The 23,365-nt window shown below is 43.4% G+C and overlaps 1 protein-coding gene across 1 annotated transcript in view; it reads right to left on the minus strand.

The window, feature by feature from the left end:
- Nucleotides 1-497: 497 nt before the first annotated feature.
- Nucleotides 498-23,365, minus strand: part of srrm4 (serine/arginine repetitive matrix 4) — a gene marked incomplete at both ends in the record, with an annotated part of 60,490 nt that continues 37,622 nt past the window's right edge. The window contains 12 exons of the mRNA XM_079270732.1: nt 498-786; nt 1,841-1,996; nt 2,101-2,202; nt 2,752-2,940; nt 3,152-3,474; nt 7,720-7,885; nt 9,027-9,110; nt 10,478-10,528; nt 10,797-10,823; nt 10,909-10,989; nt 11,139-11,246; nt 17,185-17,319. Of these exons, the coding sequence (XP_079126858.1) occupies nt 498-786; nt 1,841-1,996; nt 2,101-2,202; nt 2,752-2,940; nt 3,152-3,474; nt 7,720-7,885; nt 9,027-9,110; nt 10,478-10,528; nt 10,797-10,823; nt 10,909-10,989; nt 11,139-11,246; nt 17,185-17,319 (1,711 nt within the window). The remainder of the gene's footprint in view (nt 787-1,840; nt 1,997-2,100; nt 2,203-2,751; nt 2,941-3,151; nt 3,475-7,719; nt 7,886-9,026; nt 9,111-10,477; nt 10,529-10,796; nt 10,824-10,908; nt 10,990-11,138; nt 11,247-17,184; nt 17,320-23,365) is intronic.

Below are 23,365 nucleotides of genomic sequence, written 5' to 3' on the forward strand. Positions count from 1 at the left end.
ACTGTCTATTGCCCTCACAAATTACGTCATTTCAACCTTGGTACCTTCAGGCCTTACTATGCATTATTTCAATGAACTATCAATTTTTAAATAAATATCAAGCATTCATTTTAGAGAATAACTTAATGGGACGTGAATGGACTTAAAGTAAGCAGCAGCGATGTGAGCTGACCAAACACAGGAACACTGTTTCTCTTTCATGTGCAGTTTCTATTGCAAATATCTAAGAGATGAACAGTCTCAGGCCATTTTGAGTGCTGATGCAAGAGGATGCAGTACAAGAACAAAACAAACAAACAGAAAGACATTCAGTCTCCAGTGGTCTCTGTGGGCAGAGAGAAGACGACTCGCCTCAATGAAAGACGTGGTCGAATCCCTGCGCGGGACATTTCCACTCAAAAGCGGAGCACGGAGACGCACACAGTCCGGCTGCTCCGACATCCACCGCTGAAACACGGCCGCCGAGACCCCCGTCCCTTAACGTGCTCCTGGAAACCCTAATGCCTGGTTTTGTGGCGTTTGTGCAGCGAACCGCGACTCCGGCTGCGACTGCGGGTCCCAAAGATGGAGTTCCAGGATGAGCTGCGGCTGTAGCTCCGGTAAGAGGAGTAACTGTGGCTGCGGCTGCGGCTGCGGCTGCGGCTGCGGCTGCGGCTGCGGCTGATGCCGTGGAGCGGGCTGCGGCTGCGGCTGCGGGTGAAGAGGCTGCTCCAGGACGACACGCTGGTGGAGCGGCTGCTGGAGGAAGGGCTCGGTCGGAAGTACGGGATGGGTCGCTTCCTGGCACTGTGGAGAGCGACAGCGGTAAGTGGTGTGAAACTGACAGACAGTAAGGACATTAAAGCTGCGGCGGGAATTTGACTAAACCTTGAAGCCGCACCTGATAAAGTCACTGCTCAGCACCAAACAGGCAGACAGACAAAGTTAGCGAGTAGCTGTCGAACATCGTGGAGCATTTAGCAGCAAAAGAGAGATTTCCATCAAAACATAAATTACAGGAGACGTATGTGGACTTTGCAAGGTGGCAAATATGGTAGTTTTACGTCACGAATGGAGTTATTTTAACTCAAACCACGATCTTTTCCTAAACCTGAGCAAGTACTTCTGTTGCCGAATCCTAAACAAGTAGTTTTGTTGCGCAAGTAACCCTAAAAACTAAGTACACCTATGTTTGGAGGATATTTAGAAAAGACAATATGCATGTAATGAGCTAAAACGAATCAATACTCCGTCCTTCACACGTTCAAAAGTGACACTCGAGGGTTACCGAGAGCGCCATCCTTTGAAGCGTAGGGCCACTGGCCAAGCGTCACACTGAAGCGCTCTGCAGAGTCGGGTGACAATTCTTTGTGGGTTTGACCCATAAGTAATATACAAATATTGATCGGTGCAGCTTTGAAATAATATATATTAATAGAGCAATAACGACATCAAATCTGATGTTTTTAGCCCCTTAGTGTCGTGTTTTACTCTGCATATTTCAATCGCTGCTGTCAAAGAGCAGTATGAAACAAAAGAGAAGTGACGCGAACTGTGTGGCAGACAAGATCTGTTCGAAAAAAGTGAACATCACACTTTTTCTTTCATATTTCGGATCGCCTGTGTTCCACCATCTGTTCCTTTAGCACCTGTGGTGGCTTCAGAGCTGACGGTTATCTCATCCTTTTGGCTAAATGCCATTTCAAGGTACGCAGCTCATCAACAGGGTGAGAGAGATTTCAGGTTGGGGACTTGTCCCACTGAGGGGGCTGAGGGTGGGACCAGCAGCACATAGTTGCTCCCTTTATGCATAATAATGTGTATTGTAGCAGTAAAGAACCCGGGTGGGAAAAAGCTGTACCTTGTGATTCGCCGTGCTTCCAGATGGCTTGGTGAGTCTCTCCTCCGTTTCTTCATAGGCGAGTAGGATTTCTGTCTTTGTCTCTTCCCACTAACCTTATGTGCATGCTTCACATCTGTCCCTCTGGAGCGATGCATTCTCTTTCTGTCTCGTAGTCTGGCAAGCGGACAAAACAAAGAGAACATTTCACAATGTAAATGTGTATTTGCTCCCGTACACTCGTAGTCGTCACGCAGGTGAAAAGCTTTCGTTAAGCTCACCTGTCAGCGCTGTGTCTGGAGTAGCTTCCTCTGGAGCTCAGGCTGGCCACGCTGCCTCGTCGCCTCGGATCAGCTGAATAACTCGGTGAGCGTGAGTATGAGCTGGCAACGAGAAAAAACTACAATCATCCCCCGCAATCGAGCAAAGCACCAGTCGTTACAATTCCATACACATTTCTATGCACGTTCCTGACATTTCTGCAAAATGAAACATGAAACAGTGCATCTTTCCATCAACTTCCTTTTGCAAACACATCCTGATCGCATTTGTGATTTGGTGAATGAATGACTTTGTCTCTTATCTCGACTGGAAATGGGAACTTTACGATGACACCCCGACACGCCTGCTGTTTTTATGCTGCTTTTATTCTGTACTCTTTGTCTCTCTAATGCATTTAGTGGCAGCACATGAGTGTCTTTACTGCGATGCACGAACACATGTAGCAGGTACCTCCACGTAAAGCTGTTCAATCAAGATCTACGAGACGACAGACATGTCGGCTCTGTGAGGCTGTACTTAGCTGTATGTAGCTAAATGCTAACATGGCAACATGCTCACATGTGACAATGCTAACAAGCTGATGTTCTGCAGATGTATGGTTCACCATGTTAGCTTGGATATTAGTGATATAACAGAAGTAGTTCACCCACCTGCAGGACGACAGGCTTCGAGAGTAGCGGCCTGAGTATCTGGAGCTCCCCGAGGATCTGCTCCTGCTCCTGCTGCTGGATGACCGCGTGTTCAGTCGCCTTCCAGACGACTTTCTCATCCTCTGGGAACAGCTGGAAGTCTTTGGAGAGCTCACAACCTCCACCCGACACCCCAAGGTGATCTGCCCACTGCAACGAAAACACGTTTCACTGCTTTGAGTGATAAAGCCCAGGCTGCATCCTGCGTTGTTCTTAAGAAATGCTCTCCCTTGTTCTCACTTATAAGTGATATATTAATATTTCAAAAGATGAAACAGAGCGTGGAAACAGAAGATAAACAGCTTGCAATTCCTGGGAAGCATTCATTCAGGTGGATTATTTATGATGAACACAACATTACCTCTTGCTGTTTCCACTGAAAACGGTTGCAGACAAGCCGTCCTCCACATACGGTTTGCACAAGGAAGCGTAGCTGGTCACAGAGTTTCCTGAATCAGAGGCATTGCCTCTGTCAGTGAACTTCAGCTTCTCTGGCGAGGCCAGACGTTTACAGAGGTTCCTCTTGTTGTCAGTGACACTCGCCTGAAAAACACCAGTTTTGCTTGACGGCGGCGAAGATGTGTCATTCCCCGAATCGTAATCGTGCGGAACTTCGGCCTGGCCGGATAAATGCTGAGACCCTTTTCCGTGTAAAATCTCTCTTCCAGGTTCTGACGATATAATCTGCAAACAGACAAATAGGCTGCAGCTTAAAACCAAACGTGTGTCGATAAATGAACCCTGCTATCTGCTTTGATGCTCTAGTGCAATAGGCACATATTCCCTTGGAAACACAGAGAAGGATCTTTTTTTTTTGTGCTTTTTTTCCCTCGGGACAGAAAACTTTGAAAGATAAAGACATCATGCAAATTTGAAAGCATGCGATTAACCCCCCCCACCCCCCAAAAAAGTCTGAACTCAGCTTAAGTCAAAGAAATCAATTAGAAACAAATTGAGATAAAGTCGGTCTAAAGTAAAACAATTATATGAAAGGAAGAACAAAAGAGCAGAGAAGAAAGAAAAGCTATGCGTGGAAAGATCTACCGGCTCTAACTCGAGTGAAGAGAAAAAGAGTAAACAATAGCCCCATTGAAAAGCCTCATTTAAAGAACATCGAACAAACATCACAAAATGGGTATTATGCAGAAATGAAAAGGATTGCAGACAAAGAGAGATCCCATCAGTCTAACTTATTAAGCCCTCAGAATGGGACAGATGGCTCTTTCTCCTGTAAGAAGTAAATCATTTGCCTGCACCGACCTACAAGTATAAGCCCTGAATCTGCGGATAGCATCGACTTACCAATCAAGATTTCCTCCTTAAGTAGGTAAGGTGTAAGAAAAAGGGAAGAGCGGGCAACATAAGTGCATCATTAGAGTCGTAAATTGCAAGAAAAAGACAGTAACCCTCTCTTCAAACCCAGAGCCAGTTCGATTTATATTGGCATGTTCCTTTTTCTTTCCGTAATGGTGCATTGTTCTGGAGTTATTCAGGAGCAAAAAAGTCCCGGGATACTTTAAAAGTGTGCTTGTATGCGAGTGCAACTACTGCACATTGAAACCAGGAAGTTGTTCTGCTGCAGACGTCCACAGACGGGAAAAGACACTGACTCTACCTAATAGTTCAATGATCTCGTAAACTTATGATCTCTCTTTATTTCTCGACTACGAGAGGTTTATCCAGTCTGTCCTCCTCAAGGTTTCCCATCATCTCGTCTGAAGACCGACCCTGAGGGAAATGTAGTCTTTGTTCGTCTTCTACCACTCGCATCGCACCCAAACGTAAAAGATTTCGCTTACAGAAAAAAAACAACAATTTTAATCAGGGACATTCTTCAATGTCACCCGGAGATGTTTTGACAAGGCTGCCTTCAGATAAACATTTCAAATGGGTCTCGTGAGTTTCTGTTTCCACAAAAGAAATTCACCAATTCATCACTTATACAAGAAAGGTTGACATGTTTAATAATCAACCACATTCATGTCAATTATTCATATTTTTGAGGGTTTTTTCTTTACGGTTATACCTACCTTTCCCTTTATGGATTGCTTTTTTTGGGAAAGAAATATTAAGCAAAGATCATTCTGCATCACCAAACCAAAACCCATGAATAAATGCAAACACCACTGAATAATTGTGCTCCTGTAAGCCACCCCTCAGCAACTAACTGTGAAGTCCTCCTGAATGCCAGGCATGACTCAATATATGGATTAATTTCTTGAATTTCAATTAAAACCCTGTGGTGTGTCATTAAAAACATTTCTCCGTGCGATTAGCATAATTTAATGATTGCTGGAGAGAAATTAAATATGTCGCATGCTCCAATAACCATGAGACAATGAGTTTAAGGACATTGCTGTATTTACTATTCTATATTCACTTTAAAAAAGAAGAAAAAGCAAAGCAGAATCAACCTGCAATAAACAGCTAGAAGCCGTCAATTATAGTTGAAAGATGTTTGTTTTCTGTTGGTTTCATTTCAGCTGCGGTGTCACGTCTACAATCTGAACAACTGAGACCGTCAGCTTTAACAGAACATGATGAGAGGGGAGAAGGGCGGAGTGAAAAGGACATGTTTTTTAATTTTTTCCGCACTTCTGGCTCCTCAAAGACAGTAACTAAGAAATATTTCAAAATAAAAAACATATTCTAAGAGTCTCTGAGTCTTTTCCATTGATTTAAACCACAAGGGTTTCATAAGATCAGTCTAAGAAAGTTAATACATTTTTGTTTTTGCATTCACAAAGATTTTCTGAGCTGCTTCACTGTTAGTTTTTTTTTTGGGGGGGTCTAAGGTGGCAACAAAAATGTTAAAAAATCATAAAAAGGCATTCTAAGGGATCATTGTTTATCCATAAAGCTATTGAATGAGGACGGTACAGGAAGCAGCGGGACACGGCCTTAGACAGCGAACAAGTGCATCACTTCCTCTGTGGCGCTACAGTTCTGCAATGGTGAACTATGCAGTACGCCACAGATCTAACCACACACAGATCTAACCACACACACACAGATCTAACCACACACAGACCTAACCACACACAGATCTAACCACACACAGATCTAACCACACACAGATCTAACCACACACAGATCTAACCACACACACACAGATCTAACCACACACACACAGATCTAACCACACACAGATCTAACCACACACAGATCTAACCACACACACACAGATCTAACCACACACAGATCTAACCACACACAGATCTAACCACACACACACAGATCTAACCACACACAGATCTAACCACACACAGATCTAACCACACACAGATCTAACCACACACAGATCTAACCACACACACACAGATCTAACCACACACAGATCTAACCACACACAGATCTAACCACACACACAGATATAACCACACACAGATCTAACCACACACAGATCTAACCACACACAGATCTAACCACACACAGATCTAACCACACACAGATCTAACCACACACAGATCTAACCACACACACACAGATCTAACCACACACACACAGATCTAACCACACACAGATCTAACCACACACAGATCTAACCACACACAGATCTAACCACACACACACATATCTAACCACACACAGATCTAACCACACACACACATATCTAACCACACACACACAGATCTAACCATACACAGATCTAACCACACACACACATATCTAACCACACACACACAGATCTAACCATACACAGATCTAACCACACACAGATCTAACCACACACAGATCTAACCACACACAGATCTAACCACACACAGATCTAACCACACACAGATCTAACCACACACAGATCTAACCACACACACACAGATCTAACCACACACAGATCTAACCACACACAGATCTAACCACACACAGATCTAACCACACACACAGATATAACCACACACACAGAGATATAACCACACACACACAGATCTAACCAGACACAGATCTAACCACACACACACACACAGATCTAACCAGACACAGATCTAACCACACACACACACACAGATCTAACCACACACACACACAGATATAACCACACACACAGAGATATAACCACACACACACAGATCTAACCAGACACAGATCTAACCACACACACACACAGATCTAACCACACACACACACACAGATCTAACCACACACACACACAGATCTAACCACACACACAGATATAACCACACACACACACAGATCTAACCAGACACAGATCTAACCACACACACACAGATCTAACCACACACACACACAGATCTAACCACACACACACACAGATCTAACCACACACACACACAGATCTAACCACACACACAGATCTAACCACACACACACACAGATCTAACCACACACACACACAGATCTAACCAGACACATCTAACACTAAACTAGAGGCTTTATCGCATCCTGTAGCAGTCAACTACAAATCTACATTTACATGGAAATATGTTTAAGGTAAACAAATAAAGCTGTTATGAAATTAGCTTTTAAAACACGATATTCACATTGCTATAATACAGTGAATGTTTCATTTTTCCGTCGGTGTCGTGATGGTAATGGCGAGTCTTCTACGGTGTTGGTTTTAAAAACAGAAAATCAAGAATCAACAAAATAACTGGAAAATAAAAAATGCATAAAATGAGCTCAGAGTCAGGCCATGAATGGTTTTTGGATTTTGTAAATATCTATTCTTCAGAGAACAGCTGAATGGGTTAAGACAATTCATTTTCAAAGAAAACACTGTCTTTGGATTGAAACAAATACCAGGATGTGCAATTGTAATTTGACTAATGAGCTGAAAAAAGAAGTTCCAGACCCAGCTGCCTCACTGTGGGCATTTTATATTGCCTGACGATAAGCTGCTCTACATGACCATCACTGGGAAATCAAACTGAACCAGCGGCAGCAACGTTAAGAGTCCTAAAGTGTACTTACGGTCGCGGTTGAGAGGACGGAGCGATATTTTGGAGCCGTTTTACACACTGATTTGGTTGCAGGTCTCCATTTCATGTCCGTGTGGTCAAGCACTCCGTTGGATTCTTCTGCTACAGCTGCCAGGCCTCCGAATGCCTGATGCCTCACAGATTTATGCAGGTGGTGTCTGTGGGAAAAATGGATGGATTTAGTTTTCGTGACATAAATGCTTCTTACTTCTTACTGCACCTCAGTGAGTGGGACAAAAAGTAGCACACATGCACATTTTATGTCAGTGAACTATCTGGATTTCGCTCTGTGACATTTTTTTCCTTTTGCTTTGTTTTAACCACCTTTAAAATGAATTGTAACCTGTTGTGTTGACATGACTAAAATGTTTGGAGGATGCGCTGATTTTCAGCTGAATAAAAGGGCAGTTTAAACCTTAATATATCTCGATTTCAATTGCGAATTCCTCTGCTTAAAGTGACAGCAGACATGTTATCATTATGAAGTAAATGTAATGTGTCGAATAATGCAACCATCAGCGTTTTATGGCTCCCTAAAAACAATCTGTCAGCCACCTGGTTGTAAAAAACTGGAAAATGAAGAATAATGTACCTCAATGCAACCTCCGTTAGCGTTAGCTGTTGGCTCCGTTATTTTTGCCAAGCAGGACTGCGCTGCCCACCGGCTGCTGACAGCTAACGTTAACTAGCTCTCCTCCTGCCAATTTCAACCTCAGGTGTGAATAACTAGTTTGCACATGTGCAGTACTGATCAGGCCGAATCGGACAGCGAGTGACTCGTGTTGAGCTGATAAATGAAATTGTAACATGATGTCAGATCGTTGCATAGACTCGCGTATACTCCCCGATACACAATCCAGTATTTTAGGCTGTATCGGAGGCATTCTTGACACTGGTATTGGTGTTGGAACAACTCTACATGTGTCAGAGTTCACTATTTGAGCTCTTAAAGGATTCTCACTCCAAATGCAACATTTTGCATTCAGGGGCGATCAATGATTATCCAAAGAAGAATTAAGACCAGTCGAAGCTTCTAGAGATCATCATGCTGTCAACCCCGTTCAGTATAATCCATGAAAAACCAACATCCTTCAACTTTCAACATTTTTTGCAAAAGGTTATGATAATTGAGTGCATCGATCTGTGGAGTGAATATGGGGCCACTTCCTGTGAAGCTGTGATAAGGGCCGGTCGTGCCTGAGATCAGGAAGTCACCTCTGCCTTATCAGTCATCGCTGTGGTGTGACTGATAAGATAAACTGAGGGAGTAAAAAACAGGGAGGGGCTGGGGGGTCCTACCTGTCCTCTGCGGGAGATTGGTAAGATGGACTGTCCGACTCTGACCTCCGATAGCGTCGCCTCCGCCGAGAGTGAGTCCGAGAACTGAAGGAGGAGATGAGGAGAGAGGACACGAGTGGATAAGGAGCTGAGAGCACTATGATGAATCAATTGACAGGAAGTATTCTTTTTTATCGTTAATCAATTATGTCATTTACCAAGTACAAATCCCAGCTTCTCAAACGTAAGTATTTGCTGCGTCTATCTTTTCGATACCCTTGCACGTTTTTAAGCTTCGGCTTCAGCCGACAGCTTTCTTGGTCATGGCTGTAATCAGTTTCATTTCAGGGTTCCCACTCTTTTCTAGAGTGTCTTTTCCAGGTCATTTTCACTGATGATCTAGCTGGTATGACAGACAGCCATACAATCGTATCTTCCTCTCTTTGGAAGTGTGATTCATTGGTTTCACTCTCTCAACATTGCTCAATGCACATTTGAAACGTGAGCCAGCGTTGAATCGCAAATCTTAAACCTTTGCTGGCAAAACAAGCACTTTAACTTTAGCAACTGAACCAAACATGCTCCAGACCTCAGCAATTAACTTTCAAATCAGTTGAAACTGATCTGGGGTTGTGTTCACTGACGTTTTTTCCCAGTTCGGAGAAACAATTGCCCACCAGAGCAGGAGTGATTAAGTCTGGGGATGCTATCTTCCTACAAAGCCAGCTAGTTATACCCAATTATAAACTAGAATTATCCTTCAACCAATTAATCTATGACTCCAGCAAGTGGATCTGTGACTACTCATACTATGGATAGATTCATCAAAAGACGTAAATGATCTTGAGTTGCAGCCCTGTAGAGCACACATGTTAATTTGTTGGCATTGCCAAATGTTTGGATCGTGTTTTCTCTGATATGTATGTGACCCGTGTTTGAGAGAGGGCGAGAGGATAACGGAACAGCGAAGGCATGAAGACCACAAAAGAGCAGAGAGGAGCGAGTTGAAGTGAGCTGCAAAGCAGCGGCTTCTGTTCAAGTAAGCAGCAACTGAACTCGGCTCTGTGCTTACAAACAACGGGCCGCTCATCCAAAGTCGAATTATAACATCTTGTGAGATCACAGCATGGAATTGGTTTCTCTTAACCTCCGTCACCCGCTTTTTTGTTTTTCCTCCCCTCTGTTTGTAGCTCAAGCTTTCAATCTGTTCTCCTCTTTCACGAGGGTTTTATTTCCGCGCTTTGCTCGGAAATATAAAAGCCTGCACGTTTCTGCATTCAGTCATCGTGCCCCCCATGAGAACACTTTGAAGGATGCTCTCTCCTTCCTCCTCAGCGACCGGTGTTAAGGGTGGACGGGCTTACCATGGGGAGGGGGGCAGGAAGAGGAGGTGGGGGCGTGGGGTCAAAAAAAAGAGTTGTGTCGGATTTAGAGAGAGTACATTGATTCTACTGCAACAAGCACGGACTGACCTTTTTTTGTGCTTGCGCTCATATTTCCTCTTGTGTTTGAAACTTGAAGAGCTGGTGGGATGAAAGGACAGAATGATGAGCGAGGCATTTGTGTGTGAGGCACACAATGACTTCTTACTGACACATGAAGGGAATCGGCTTTCAGGTTGGATATCTTACAGAAAGCAGGCGCTAAATGTTCCCCTCATTTATGACAGACATGCTGTTAAAGTTAGCTCTTTTAATGAAACACTTTAACCTTTAGAAATGACACACATGAAGACACAAGGCATGCTAAAATGATGCACAACATCTTGCAATCATCGTACTGCACACATACCTGTGTTTTGACTTTTTGGAGGTATACCTGGAATAGAAACAGAAAACATGATTTTAATCACCTAATAATACACGGTATGCCACTGTGCCAATGTTGTCGTAGCAAGAGCTACCTATGCCGTTTGCTTTTCTTGGAGCTTTTCTTCTTCTTCTTTTTCTTCTTCCGCAGTGGCGACAGGCTGTAGGAAGGCGACCTGAAGCCGGAGGATAAATAAACATGAACTCTAGAGTACCGAGCTTCCTCCTGTACACCTCTCTCGGCTTATTCATTTCAGGAAACAGCACAAAAGGCGTCCGACGATACACCTCGCTGCAGAGTCATCTCGTTTTTTTGGGGACTGACCTTTTCCTTTTCCTCTTCCGTTCAGACTTTCTCTTCTTCTTCTTCTTCTTGTTCTTCTTCTTCTTCTTCCCCTTGGGCCGAGGGGAGAGTTCCTCATCAGAGGAGGGGCTGTGAGCAGAGACAGAGCAGAGGGGACACTTTAGTATTCATTCCAGGGACGGGATGTGAAATGTGAAATCTCTGCAAGAGTTACGACTTATGAATCCCAATACATCTGCGCTTTTGGAATTAAATTTACAGTGTGGGTGTCCCAAGTATTATCTAGCCATGGAGATTCTAGCTTTATTTGCCCAGTGTTGGGATATCTGCGATTTCTGCCTCCACTCTAACAGCCCAGTATCCCTAAGAATTACGTCCATATTGGACAATCCTGCAGTCCATAATTTACGTCTAAAGCCAGCGATTGGTACCAAGGCAGTGTGTTGGGTGACCTTTAGCATTGAGTGAGGTTGTGGAAGTCAGGTTGGTGGATCAGAATGTAATCAACAATTTACAATGAAGTGTAAAGTATTTTCATGAACAACCTTTCCCTGAGATCAACTACTTTGCCGTTACCATGTGCAGATTCTGTAGAAAGCGAGAATTTTACATCGACATTGGACTTAAAGAAAACAAGTAAAAATGTTGCCATTAAGGTTATCTATGGTTGTAGAAAAACTATGTTGACTTTCAATGGTGATGCTCAAAGAATTGAAAAATGCCTTCACTGGAACTCCTGAAGAAATAGTCCCTAAGAAAATAGATGCCAGTGTGTTTTATCAATTTCAAATGTCACTTTTCATCGCTGTGAGCGCCACATAACAAATTCCATTTTCTTATCATGATTTAGGTGAGCCGCCCCTCTATCCTGAGATATAAATAGATTACATTCACATTGTCATTGCACAGAGAGAAAATACTGTGATAACGAAATGCAGTTCAGCATCGAAGCAGATGTCTAAAAGGAATAAAGTCTATTGTGGTGAACAAAAAATAAACAGAATGTATAACATAAAATAAGGGGTAGATATGGATATGCTGCGGTGTATACAGCATGATCAGTATGAGAAGAAGACGCTCAGAAAAGTCATCTGTCAGAAGAGGGATTGGAATCCACGCCTCCAGGGGACACGAGCGCCTAAGACTGCTGGGCTATCCTGAAGTTGAAATTACAGTGACCACCTAAAGCAGTGCAAACAGCACCTAAAAGCTGCGTTAACAGCGACATTGTTGCATCATTTTGTTTTGTGAGAAGTTCTTCACCTACTTGTATTTTGTGATATCAAAGTTTCAGTTTTCTCTGTGTTTTATGCCAACTCTCCCAATAAAAACAGAACGGATGGGGTAAAATAATCCACATGACTCATCGCTGGCATCACATAACTGGTCGTAACTGCATCCCGATTCCCTCTCACAACACACACAAGCAATATTATCTTTGAGCCAAATGTCCCATACGAGATGATCCCATCACAGCAGGAGGAGGAAATCCCATCGAGACTGGTTTAAAGTACAAAACAGATCGCACGCCAGTGAGCGTCACTGAAGTCGGGGCTGATGACAACGTGGCCTCACGCCAGGTTGAGATAGATCTGTGATGCATCCCATAGATAACTTCAGTAATTATGTCAGGGAATGAATCCTAAAACCCAGAAATGACTCAGCATTTTTGCTCTTCCGGTTCCCTCGTCTCGAAGTCACTGAGTTTTTGGTAAGAAGCCTGAAATAAGAGATTCTAACTTGTTCTAAGACATATAATCCGTCTGTAGACACCCCTCTTTTACATGTCTTGGAAAATAAGAATGGATTCGGCTATTAGCGTGCAACCTTTAGGACACAACGTCTCCTTCCCGTTAATCTTCTTCCCGTCACGTGACGGACCCAGAAGAAGTAATTCCACCGTTTGACCACTACGTAAATTGCCCGGCGCTCTTCCTGGGGGCTTGGCAGAGACACACGTGCTCATGCTAGCCTGAGATATTATCCCATCACCCATTCTTCCCTTGAAGTGTGAATTCATAATAACAAAGAAAAGAAACTTGTCCGATTCCATCTGTCAAACGGTTTGATTGCTGTCCAGAGGTCCACTTCATTTTCTCTCTGATAATGACTGATGTGGAAAAAGGAGCCGAGGGCCTTTGAAGCACCGCAGCCTCAGCGAATGAGCCTTTCAAGTGCGGGCCGGCGGAATTTCATAAAAGAAGAAAAAGACATGTCGGGTGATACAGAGTACAGGAAATGTGCCAGAAGATGCTTCTGACTGCAACTCACCTTGCGTTTGATAACGAGGTCGAACATAAGCTTTATTCGGAAAAACCTGTCAAGGTTGTCTGGAGTTGGTTGAACCAGAACAGATCTGAATTTCATGTAGGAGTGACGGAGTGTTTCACTAAAGGTAGGGTAGCAAATAAAGAAGCGGAGGGAGCTGGCATGAAGACATGTTGCACTGCATTTATTGCCCCGCCATGCTCATCTATACTCCCTTACAGGCAGAGACATATAAGAGGACATGCACAATGACCTTTTGTCATGAACGAACAATTGAAGCTGACTCAGCCATTTCCAGTCATCACAGAGGCTGCCTTCATGGTGACTAAAGGCGCGCTATCTTAGGGTCTATCAATCAACAATCAAAGCAACAAGTCACATTTCTAACGATTCACTACTCGAACCTGCTGTCAAGCCGAACCTCTCCGATTCATTGATGTGATCGTCCACCAAGGCGATCAAGAGACAAGTGAAGGTTTTAATCTTCTCAACCCATTTCCCCAAGTAGCAGACGTATCAAACCTCTCCAAAACCTCATTTGGAGTAACGACATAAGCTGTCTTTTGAAGAAGCGACTTCAATGGTTCATTTCGTCCCGATTTAGGAGACCTTTTTTAATTCAGTCTAGAGTGAAACCAATAAGTTGATTAAACGAAACTGTCTGCAACTGTTCTGGTCATTTTTTCAAGCAGAAACACCAAACATCCACAAGCTCCAGGTTTTTAAATGTAATAATTTGCTGCTTTTTTCACGTCTTTATGTTTTGTACAGCTGGTTGGACAAATGAAGTGGTATAAAGACATCACAATGGGCTCTGGGAACTTGTGTTCTTCACCATTTTCTGATCTTTTATTGAACTAAAATATGAATCCTAAAAGCTACTGAAAATATTTGTTCCATGCAGAACTATTTTCAGTCAAAAGCTGTGGAGATGTCGTTAACAGTTGTCCCCATTATGGCTCCGGTACCGTTGGAGGCTCTTCCCAATGTTTGAAGGCTCTCATTGGCTCAGTCGTTTCTTCAACAGGGGAAATTGACATTTACAAAGAGACTTGTGAATCTCTGGACAAAAATGAAGACAGAGCGGTCTGACGCCCCGTTTACACACTTATGAACTCACTGAAAACATCTGCAGCCACTGTGACTCAAAGACAACGAGAACGTGAGGAAGCTTCAGCTTTATTAGAGGACATGCAGGAGTTCGTTTGGATTCCCTCGTGGAATTAAGTTGTTTCTTTTCCGCTAAACAACAAACAAGTGCTTCAAATTAATTAAAAGAAAACCTGATTGTTGATTTCAATGGCTTCCCAATTATTTAACCAGCTACCCAGACTTGAATACAAACCAGGCATGGAAACTAAACGTGTGGATGATGGGCGAGGCTTCAAAAATGCATTTAAAAGTGAATTTCCCCTCAAAATGGGTAAATCAGCAGTCATCCAAATAGTATCTGTATCAGGCCTCTTCGTGCTCACTGGAGGGAGATATTTCGCCAAGGACATGTGCTTTTATGCTGCACAAACAGCAGGTCACGCGAGCAGGCGGGCGTGATCACAACTGATCCATACGGTGACAAACTGCACTCCGGCTTGATGTATGCGGACCACAGACCATGCGCCCGTTTCATTGGATGCAGAGGACTGTCTCGCTGTAATAAATGGCCCTGCCTGGTGTAGTCGGCAGTTTGGGAGCATTAGGAACTGAAATGCATTACGGCTGATTAGACCGACCGAGCCCAAGTACCCTCTCCTGGTAATGAGAACGCTTTGTCACTCATTAACACCTCGACCATTCTGGCCTTGTAGAAAGAGAGTACAAGCATTTGCATTATTTCTTTCTTCTTCTTGCCAGCAGAAACAGTTCCCTTTGATGAGGTGGAGAGAATGAAAAGGGGAGAATGAGAGAGCAGTCAATTGCCAGCTACACTGGGAATGGTGATTGTGCAGAACAATGAGAGGATAAAAAAAGGGGATTTGGGGACATCTGATGAGAATATGCTCAATGCTGAATGCAGCCTTTTCATTTCCCCCGGCCGCAGTCGTGCACAGATGTATACACGTAACTACTTCTTGGATATGCCGTTTTTTAATAAACACATCACTTGCTGGGAGTTGAGCACTATTTAATACAGTCGTGATCGGCTGGTTTTCGTACATTTCTAGTGAACGGGCATTTGTCATTGTGACACATTCCGGCAAATTAAAAAAATACATCAGCAGCCTGTGCCGACGCCGTCACAGTGAACCGCGTTTTTGTAACATCAGCTTTCTAAAACACTCTGGTGGGCAAACTACTTCTAGAAAGGAGCTGGTGTCCGTGGCTGCTGGTTATAATTGACATGGGTTGCTCTGGAAAATTGGGCTGCTATCGACCAATTAGCAAGATAACAACCCAAAGAACAACATGTCTTTCTCAACAGAGGAGAGTTTTCTCGGGCAGCGACTCGCTAGGCTTTGTAACTGAGACAAAGACTTTTTTAAATGACTCCGCCTCATCAGCCACTTTTTTTACCAAGAGGAGCTGAATAAACACAAACACAATTTTCTTCCCACATTCCTTCTCTTCTTTGTGACTTTGGATCCATTCATTATTTGCTGACAGCCGGTCTGCTCATAATGTCTCTGCTTTTAAATCTCATCTCAAAACCCGTTTTAATTTAAAGGCCTTTCGTAACAACGATCATATATTCTTTGTTTTATAGTGAGATGATCATGTTTGTATATAGAATGACTGTATTTACATGTGTTCAAATATATGTGTGTGTATGTTTATATATTGCTTTCTGGACGTGTTACTTAAGCTGGACTTGCTGGGTTGTATTTCATCAGCCCACACCAGTGCAGCTCCATGAGCTCAGTGTTAAAAGGTGCTCTGTAGAAGATTAGTACATGAAAATACAGCTGACTCATCAGTCTGAACCTCACAGAGGGGCTGCGACAGTAAAGACAGGGTTCCCTACAGCGTACTACCGGTTGGCACAGGGTCCATGCTGAAATTCAGAGGAAATGAACACACTTTTATATGAAATAATATTGAGCTTCAGGGAAAATGAGCAGTACAATTTCCCCCAACATCTAGTAGTTACATTGATAAGGAGGCGAGATACAATCATGGTGTGCTCTTGATCTCCTTCCTCAGGAGTAAACATGAGTGCTGTGTCCACTTCATCTTCTCTGATTCCTCAGTACTTAAGTTTCTAACAACTTTGTACCACCGGGAAAAGTTCATCCAAAGAGAAGCGATTCATGTTCACGATCCTCTCCCGCACCTCAGATGCGGCTTCAGTCGTGTTTTACATATCGCGGGCTGGTTCCCTGCTGTGTAACTGCGAAAAGGCTTTGAAGGTGTCCGATTAATTGAGTTTAACAACAAACAAAAAAAGATCTGCCTGAATCGATTTCCCCCCCCCCTCAGAATACGAAAGCCCGAGAGCTGTTGTCAGTGTGTGAAGGAGACTTTTGACTCAAGGTGCTGGTGAAAAGAAAGGATCTGAATGACACCGTGTGGAATTCTCCGCTGGGCCCGGCCTGATAAGACTGTTTACACCCCCCCCCCCCCGCATCACAATACAGAGATTAGCTCTGTTTTTCTCATGGAGAGTCAAGCCCTGAAGGAGTGTTTGGTATACTGTTCAAATGCTTTATCATCAGCAACCAAAACCTACAAAAACAACCACACAGGAAAGGAAATAAAAACCATTCATCATCACAATCCTACAACTTTTAAAGGATGGTTGACATGAAAGATATTTGAGATCAGAAAACCTTGCACCTCTTCGACGGCCTGAAGACGAACTCACCTGCGGGCCCTGCGGTGACTGTGGTGTTTGCGTCCTTTTCCTTTGATGCAGCCGTTCCTGTCCGCCGTGTCCAGCCTGGTGTCCGCCGCTTTCCTCTCATCGGTCTTCAGCGGCTGGCAGGCTGTTGTCTCGAAGCTGTGAGACAAGCGTTCAAAAAAAAAAAAAGAAGTTTGTTTTTGCTCATGAGAACTTTTTAAAGAGATTTTCCTCGTTGTCCACACAGTCGACGCTTCCATCAACAGCGAGGAGGATCCAGCATGCTTGGTTGGCCTTATTCCCTCTGGTCTACTGGATATGTCTTTTATTCCCCTCCATTTCTCCCCGCCAGCCATTCTCTGGGAAGATTGGAGGTCAGCCATTTACCATTCAAATCGAAGTGTCAATTGAAATGTAGTTATTTACATGCTTCAGTTGCGCTGACATTTTGAGGGAAATGGTGTTTTCTATCTCGTGCTGAGCAGATGCAGACAGGGGAGATGCATGGTCATCAGAAAAGTGGAAGGTCTCCTTGAATTTATTCTGATAAACTAGAGCTCATTTTTGGTTGTTGACATATATCCAAAGATAAACACCCAAACCATTCTTTCAGCTGAAAAACAATGTGTATGGTTATATTTCGTGTTGTTGTTGTTGATTCAGCTCCAAATCTTAACATTTATTCTTTCAACCAGTCACAGTAAACTATCTACAGACACAGAATATAAATGATTGAGGAATACATGATTGTATTTTTATTGAAACATTTGCTTTGACTCAAACTAAATCTTTGCATGAGTAGTTTTAATGTTATCTTATAAGAGTTAGAGTTTGGTGGAATAACAGGGTGTAATTCCCTCTCTATTTCATGTTGCCTGAATACAACTGTAGTTCAACTTTGTGTGTTTCAGATATAGCTGTTTGATTTCAGTATTTGTTAGCCTGAAATAATTAAACTGATTTCAAAATTGAGGCGAATCATCTCTGGCTTCCAGTACCAGCACAAAGCTGCTATAAGTCAGGTGTTTATCAATTCACCCGCTTCCACCCCGAACCTGCCAAAAAAACCTCCATTGGCAGTGAAACCTGTCTGCGGGACGAGTGACTTAATAAACCGGATGATTAGACGTGAGCACACAGATCCTGCTTATTATCCTCAGTTTTAGTCATGGGAGATTTGAGCGTCGTTACACATTCTCCTCTTCTTCGAGTGGCTCCCGTCTGATTTTTTTCTGGATCATTGCGAGTTATAACGCTTCAGGTGGCAAACTGGGAAATGAGTCACAGCTATGTGTACAGTGGTTGATCATCTAAGATGAAGTGTGAAGCTCTCAGACATCTTGATTAAATCCTACTCTGTGTTATTGGTTTTTTGTTTATGCAGCAGAGTGAAATGTCAGTGAACAACCAGTAGTAATGGGGGGGGGGGGGGGGGGGGGTTCTCACACCTCCCATCTGCATAAGCAACAATAATCGCCAATGCGCTACACTACTGCCTGCTTTCAGCGATTTTAACATCCTCCACTTGTTTCTATTTGCATTTAGATGAACATGTCCATTGAATGAGTAGCTATCTGACAACCTATTCGACCAAAGCGGGAAAATATGGAAACCATCTGAAATCATGCAAATGTGTCACTCTTTCAGCGGAAATCACGGAGGACTTTGATTTGATTGACGCTGGTTCGCTCTCTTATGTGGCCGGGCCACATCACAGCAGTCCATTCTCAGCTGTAAAGCAGACCGCACACACGCAGGTCTTTGGGTGTTGAACACTTTCAGTGTGACCAAAAGATATTGATGTTTCTTCCTGCGAAGATTTAAACAATACAAGCAATTTACTCGACACAGTAGAACGAAAAAGGCCGAAATGTTTCCGCTCGGTGCTCCTGAATAAAGCCGGAGTGCAAAGTGGCCCAAAAGCTCCTTTAACTGTTATTTGCTGCCACTCTAATAAGAGCTGAGGTTGAGGAGTTCTGAATGAAATCGATTTCGCCATTGCGGATGCACATTCCCTTCATCCGGCTCTGCAATTTATTGCTGGAACTTTCCATAAGCTTTCTATAAGCACCTGGATGTATCGCGTGCTGTTTGTAAGTGTCAAACAACACACCTCGCTCCTCACACACACACACACACACACACACAATGACGAAAAGCTCGGTGGACACTAATCCGTCCCGCTTTGTGACTTTTGACCTCTTTCCCTCATCATATGTGTCATACTGCACATGCATGCTTCGGCGCCGCTCCCCCGGCGACGAGTAATTCAGTCTCTGGAGGCTCGGAGGAGCGACCACGCTGGGACTAGCTCTTGTTTCCGTCTTTGTCACAGAGGGAGGGTCTCGCGGGGGCTCCTCCGCTCCGTCATACACGGCTGCTGTTCGCTGTCACGTGGACGGGTAACAGACACGGACAGATGGTGCACAGAAACACACTGCAAAACAGGGAGACGGCGCGATTTTGAAGAGGGGGATGATGTGATTTTTACCTTTGGAAAAGTTTTTGTATACCAACTATATGTTGATTCCTGCTGCCCTGAAGAATAAAAGTTTCTGTATTCTCTGTGATATATTCATCTGTGCCATAGAGCTCCATTGTTGACTATAAACACTGTTTCACTACGTGACATGCATTTACAGCACACATGGGCACTGCAGTTTATTTTGAGCCCGTCCCAAATATATATGGTTCACAAATCCACAGCCACAAATAGTCCTTTGTACTCATGTTTGTTGTTGCTAAATAAGTAGATTACAACATATAAACGTTTATCATGTATTTTAGACAAGGGTGTCGTAGAAAGTGCAACAGAAACCCTTTTTTAACACGAGACTTATCCTTTGCGGTGAGTAAGAATTAGTGGTTGAGGTACATTATATATTTGATGTGTCGCGTGTTGTGCTTCAAGTCAGTATTTAACCAAGGTACAATCATTCCCTAATCTTACTTAAGTGTGTGCTTAAGTTGTCTAAACATAACCATAACAATTGTATGAATGCTTTAGATTCCTTAATATTGTACGGAAAACATGTCTTAATGCCACATATGTCTGAATGCAAATGAGTTTAATGGATTGATGGACCAATACGTTTCAGCTCGAGTTTATCCACAGAAAATCAAAACATTAATGAATTTAGTGAAACGAACGTAAACGCCAAAAGCCAAAACATATTTCACCTTTTCAGTTTTTGTTCAATCTGCTTGTCAGTTGAACTTCCGTCTCTGTGCTGATATATTCATCCAGAGCCACAGGAGGATGGCCACAGTTTGCGTACAGTTTCGTTGTCCACGCCCAGTTTACGATGCTAAATTGAGATAAACTGCCTCAATATCTGCCAGGAGCTGCTCTGTAATCTGCCAGCTGCTTTGCACAACGCCGGCTCGCTGGCGGATAGGCTCAAACTCACAGCATCGGCTGACATGGTACAGGTGTGCAAGAAGCACGCCAGGCGGCCATTAAACTAACCAGCAAAGCGCTGCTACACAGCTCCGGTGTTTGCATTAAAAAACGCGTCAAAAATCACACAAGCGATTAACACAGATTGCATTCTCAGCTGCCTCAATTACAGTCTGCAAAACATGTTTTCATCGGCACTCTGCTTTTTCTGTTCATTCCAAAGCTGTCGAAGAAAAACGAGCTGACATTTTGCTTCTGGAGCGTTCGAGTGCGCGCAGAGCTGGAGGGCTCTGGAAGATCTATGACGACACAACAAAAGACACTTTCCCCTCTAAACCTGGTATCTGGAGACACCCCGCTGTGACAGAAAGAGATCTTACGAGATAGAGTTAAATGACACTCGAGGGGCATTTTCTACATTTCCTGTGATCTCATCTGCTCCTGAAAGCACAAACAGACAAATGCACTTTTTGTTTTTTGCTTTGCTTGTGTTTGGCTCTCTCGGCGTAAATCGGTGTACCCTCACACACCTTTGCTTCTCGGGTCAATTTAGTTCACTTCATTTTGTTTGGACGCGTCTGCACCACTACTGTGCACTGGATCATCCTAATGCCCCTAAAGGTCGGCTTAATCTGCGTTCTTTACTGGGGTTTTCAAATGGAGACGCCCACTCAGCCGTTTGCTTACTTTGGTTTGGGTTCAAATATAACAATGTGAACTTTATAGAAGTATTTCTTCTTTGTGATCCATTTAATTATCTTGTGACGCCCAGAGTGAGAAACATTGGAATCTGCTGATTCTAAGGACTTTCATTAGCGACTTCATTTAAAAAAAAACACAAATATACTGAAGGTTCCAGCGCCTCAAAAATCCATATTGGTCGACCGTGTGTAGTTTTGGTTGCCATGCCATCCCCACATACCTGCTGATTGCTGAGAAGACTCGCGCCTAATAGAGCAGGTGAATAACAAACAGTGGCAAACAAGTTAGGGGTTATACATGGAAGGATCAATACAGCTAACCCTACAGCAACAACAGGAACACAACATCAGGCGATCGATGGACGATACGTCACTTTAAGAAGTCCCAAGAAGAAGTGTGGAGGAGCCAAAGGAAATTAAAGATTTTCCTTCTAGATTCTCAAAATCAATTAAGACGTGTCGAAAATACAAGCTAGTAATTGATTAATAATGGCCGACATTAATGGCGGAACTCTTGGAAAGAAACTTTACTTCTACATGAAGTCCAGTGGAAAATAAAAGATTTGCTCAGAGTGCCATTTCTCTTGACAGTGGAGTGGCCCTCAGTCCAACAACCCAAACATCCTGATTGTTCAAAGTGCAGGGTTGCCAAATTGTGCAAATTAGCACTTTAAGGAGCTCTGTTCTAACTTACAAGCTTGTAAACACGTCAAGGCCATCAGAGCTGATAACGGAGACCGAGGAAGGACTCGCATGACCCTCATCCTCTCAGGAGACATTTGTGTAAGTGAAAGTCGAGTGTGCAGAACTCGGGTGCTTTGATACATTTGTTTTCTCCCCATTTCCACATGATTTAAGAGTTCCCCCGCCACACTTGAGGTTCAGGGAGGCGAATAACCTTTTCATTATCCATGTCAGAGCCACCAGGAACAATTGATTATCGTTATTATAGGAGTGATGATAGTTGAGATAATTACCAGGGAAAGAGATGATCTACGACCACAATCAAAACCCAGACAGGGTGGTCCCAAAGCACTTTGCTTTAATTTACACCCAGAGTGTTTATCCCAGCTTCAGACTCGAGTCAAGAATAACTTTATCATCACCCAAGGGACACAAGCGAGCAATTAAATCCACACAAAGTGGATGAGACGCTTCCCTCGCGAGGCTAACTCCTAAGGCACTCAAAAACCTGTTCAAAGATTCCAATGTGAGGCGGGTACTTCTGAGAGACGCCTTATTGATTCAATGTTAAGACTATTTTGAGGCAATGGTTCAGGTGAAGACGCACACAAACACGCGGGCATGCAATCAAGCGGTCCCAATCAATTAGGCACACGAGCGAAACATCCAACCACTTGATTACTGAGGCTGCCGTCAAAAGCGTACTCCATTTAAATGAGCGTCTGCATGAGCTGGCATGTTTAGGAGTTTAATCTAAGATATCTGACTAATGAACACTTGTGTTGCCATGAAATTAATCCAGTTTGCGCAGCGGCTCTTGTGACAACCGTTCTGGGGGTTGTCAGGTCCCCTGGAACAAGTTTGTTCCTGCAGTGTTGTTTCTTTTCTTATGGGTAAAACACCTCATGAGTTCCCTCCCCAGCGGAGGAGATTTTTCTCCCAAACGTACGCAAGACGGGTAATCGATTTTTTTTTTGTGTGTGTGTGTGTCATTTCTCCTGCTCGAATAAATTGCAAGGATGGATGCAAATCCTTTTGGGCGGCTGACATCAGCCCCAATTTGGCCGCCTCGTCTTCCTTACAATGCATGATGGGAAGGCAGAATGATAGAAGTGAACATCAAAGATGTAATGGCTGTTCAGCCCCCGTTTGGAGGTATCAGTGGCTCCAGGCAATTTCCTGTTTTCGCTCGTTTGTTCCAAATGTAAGATCCAACTTCAGCATTAAGCTTTGACAGTACATTAGGCTGTAATTATGTAACGCTGGGAATGGGTTTTCATTCTCCATTTTAATTTCAAGGTTCATGATTTATCTATAAATCAATTCTCTATAAATCAATTCCCTTCAACAGTTTGTATTCAGACATTGCTCCAAAGAGCAACGGTGGGAAATAACTAAGTATACATTTACTCAAGTACAA

Source organism: Melanostigma gelatinosum, assembly GCF_949748355.1.
Source record: "Melanostigma gelatinosum genome assembly, chromosome: 6".
NCBI classification, from domain to species: domain Eukaryota; kingdom Metazoa; phylum Chordata; class Actinopteri; order Perciformes; family Zoarcidae; genus Melanostigma; species Melanostigma gelatinosum.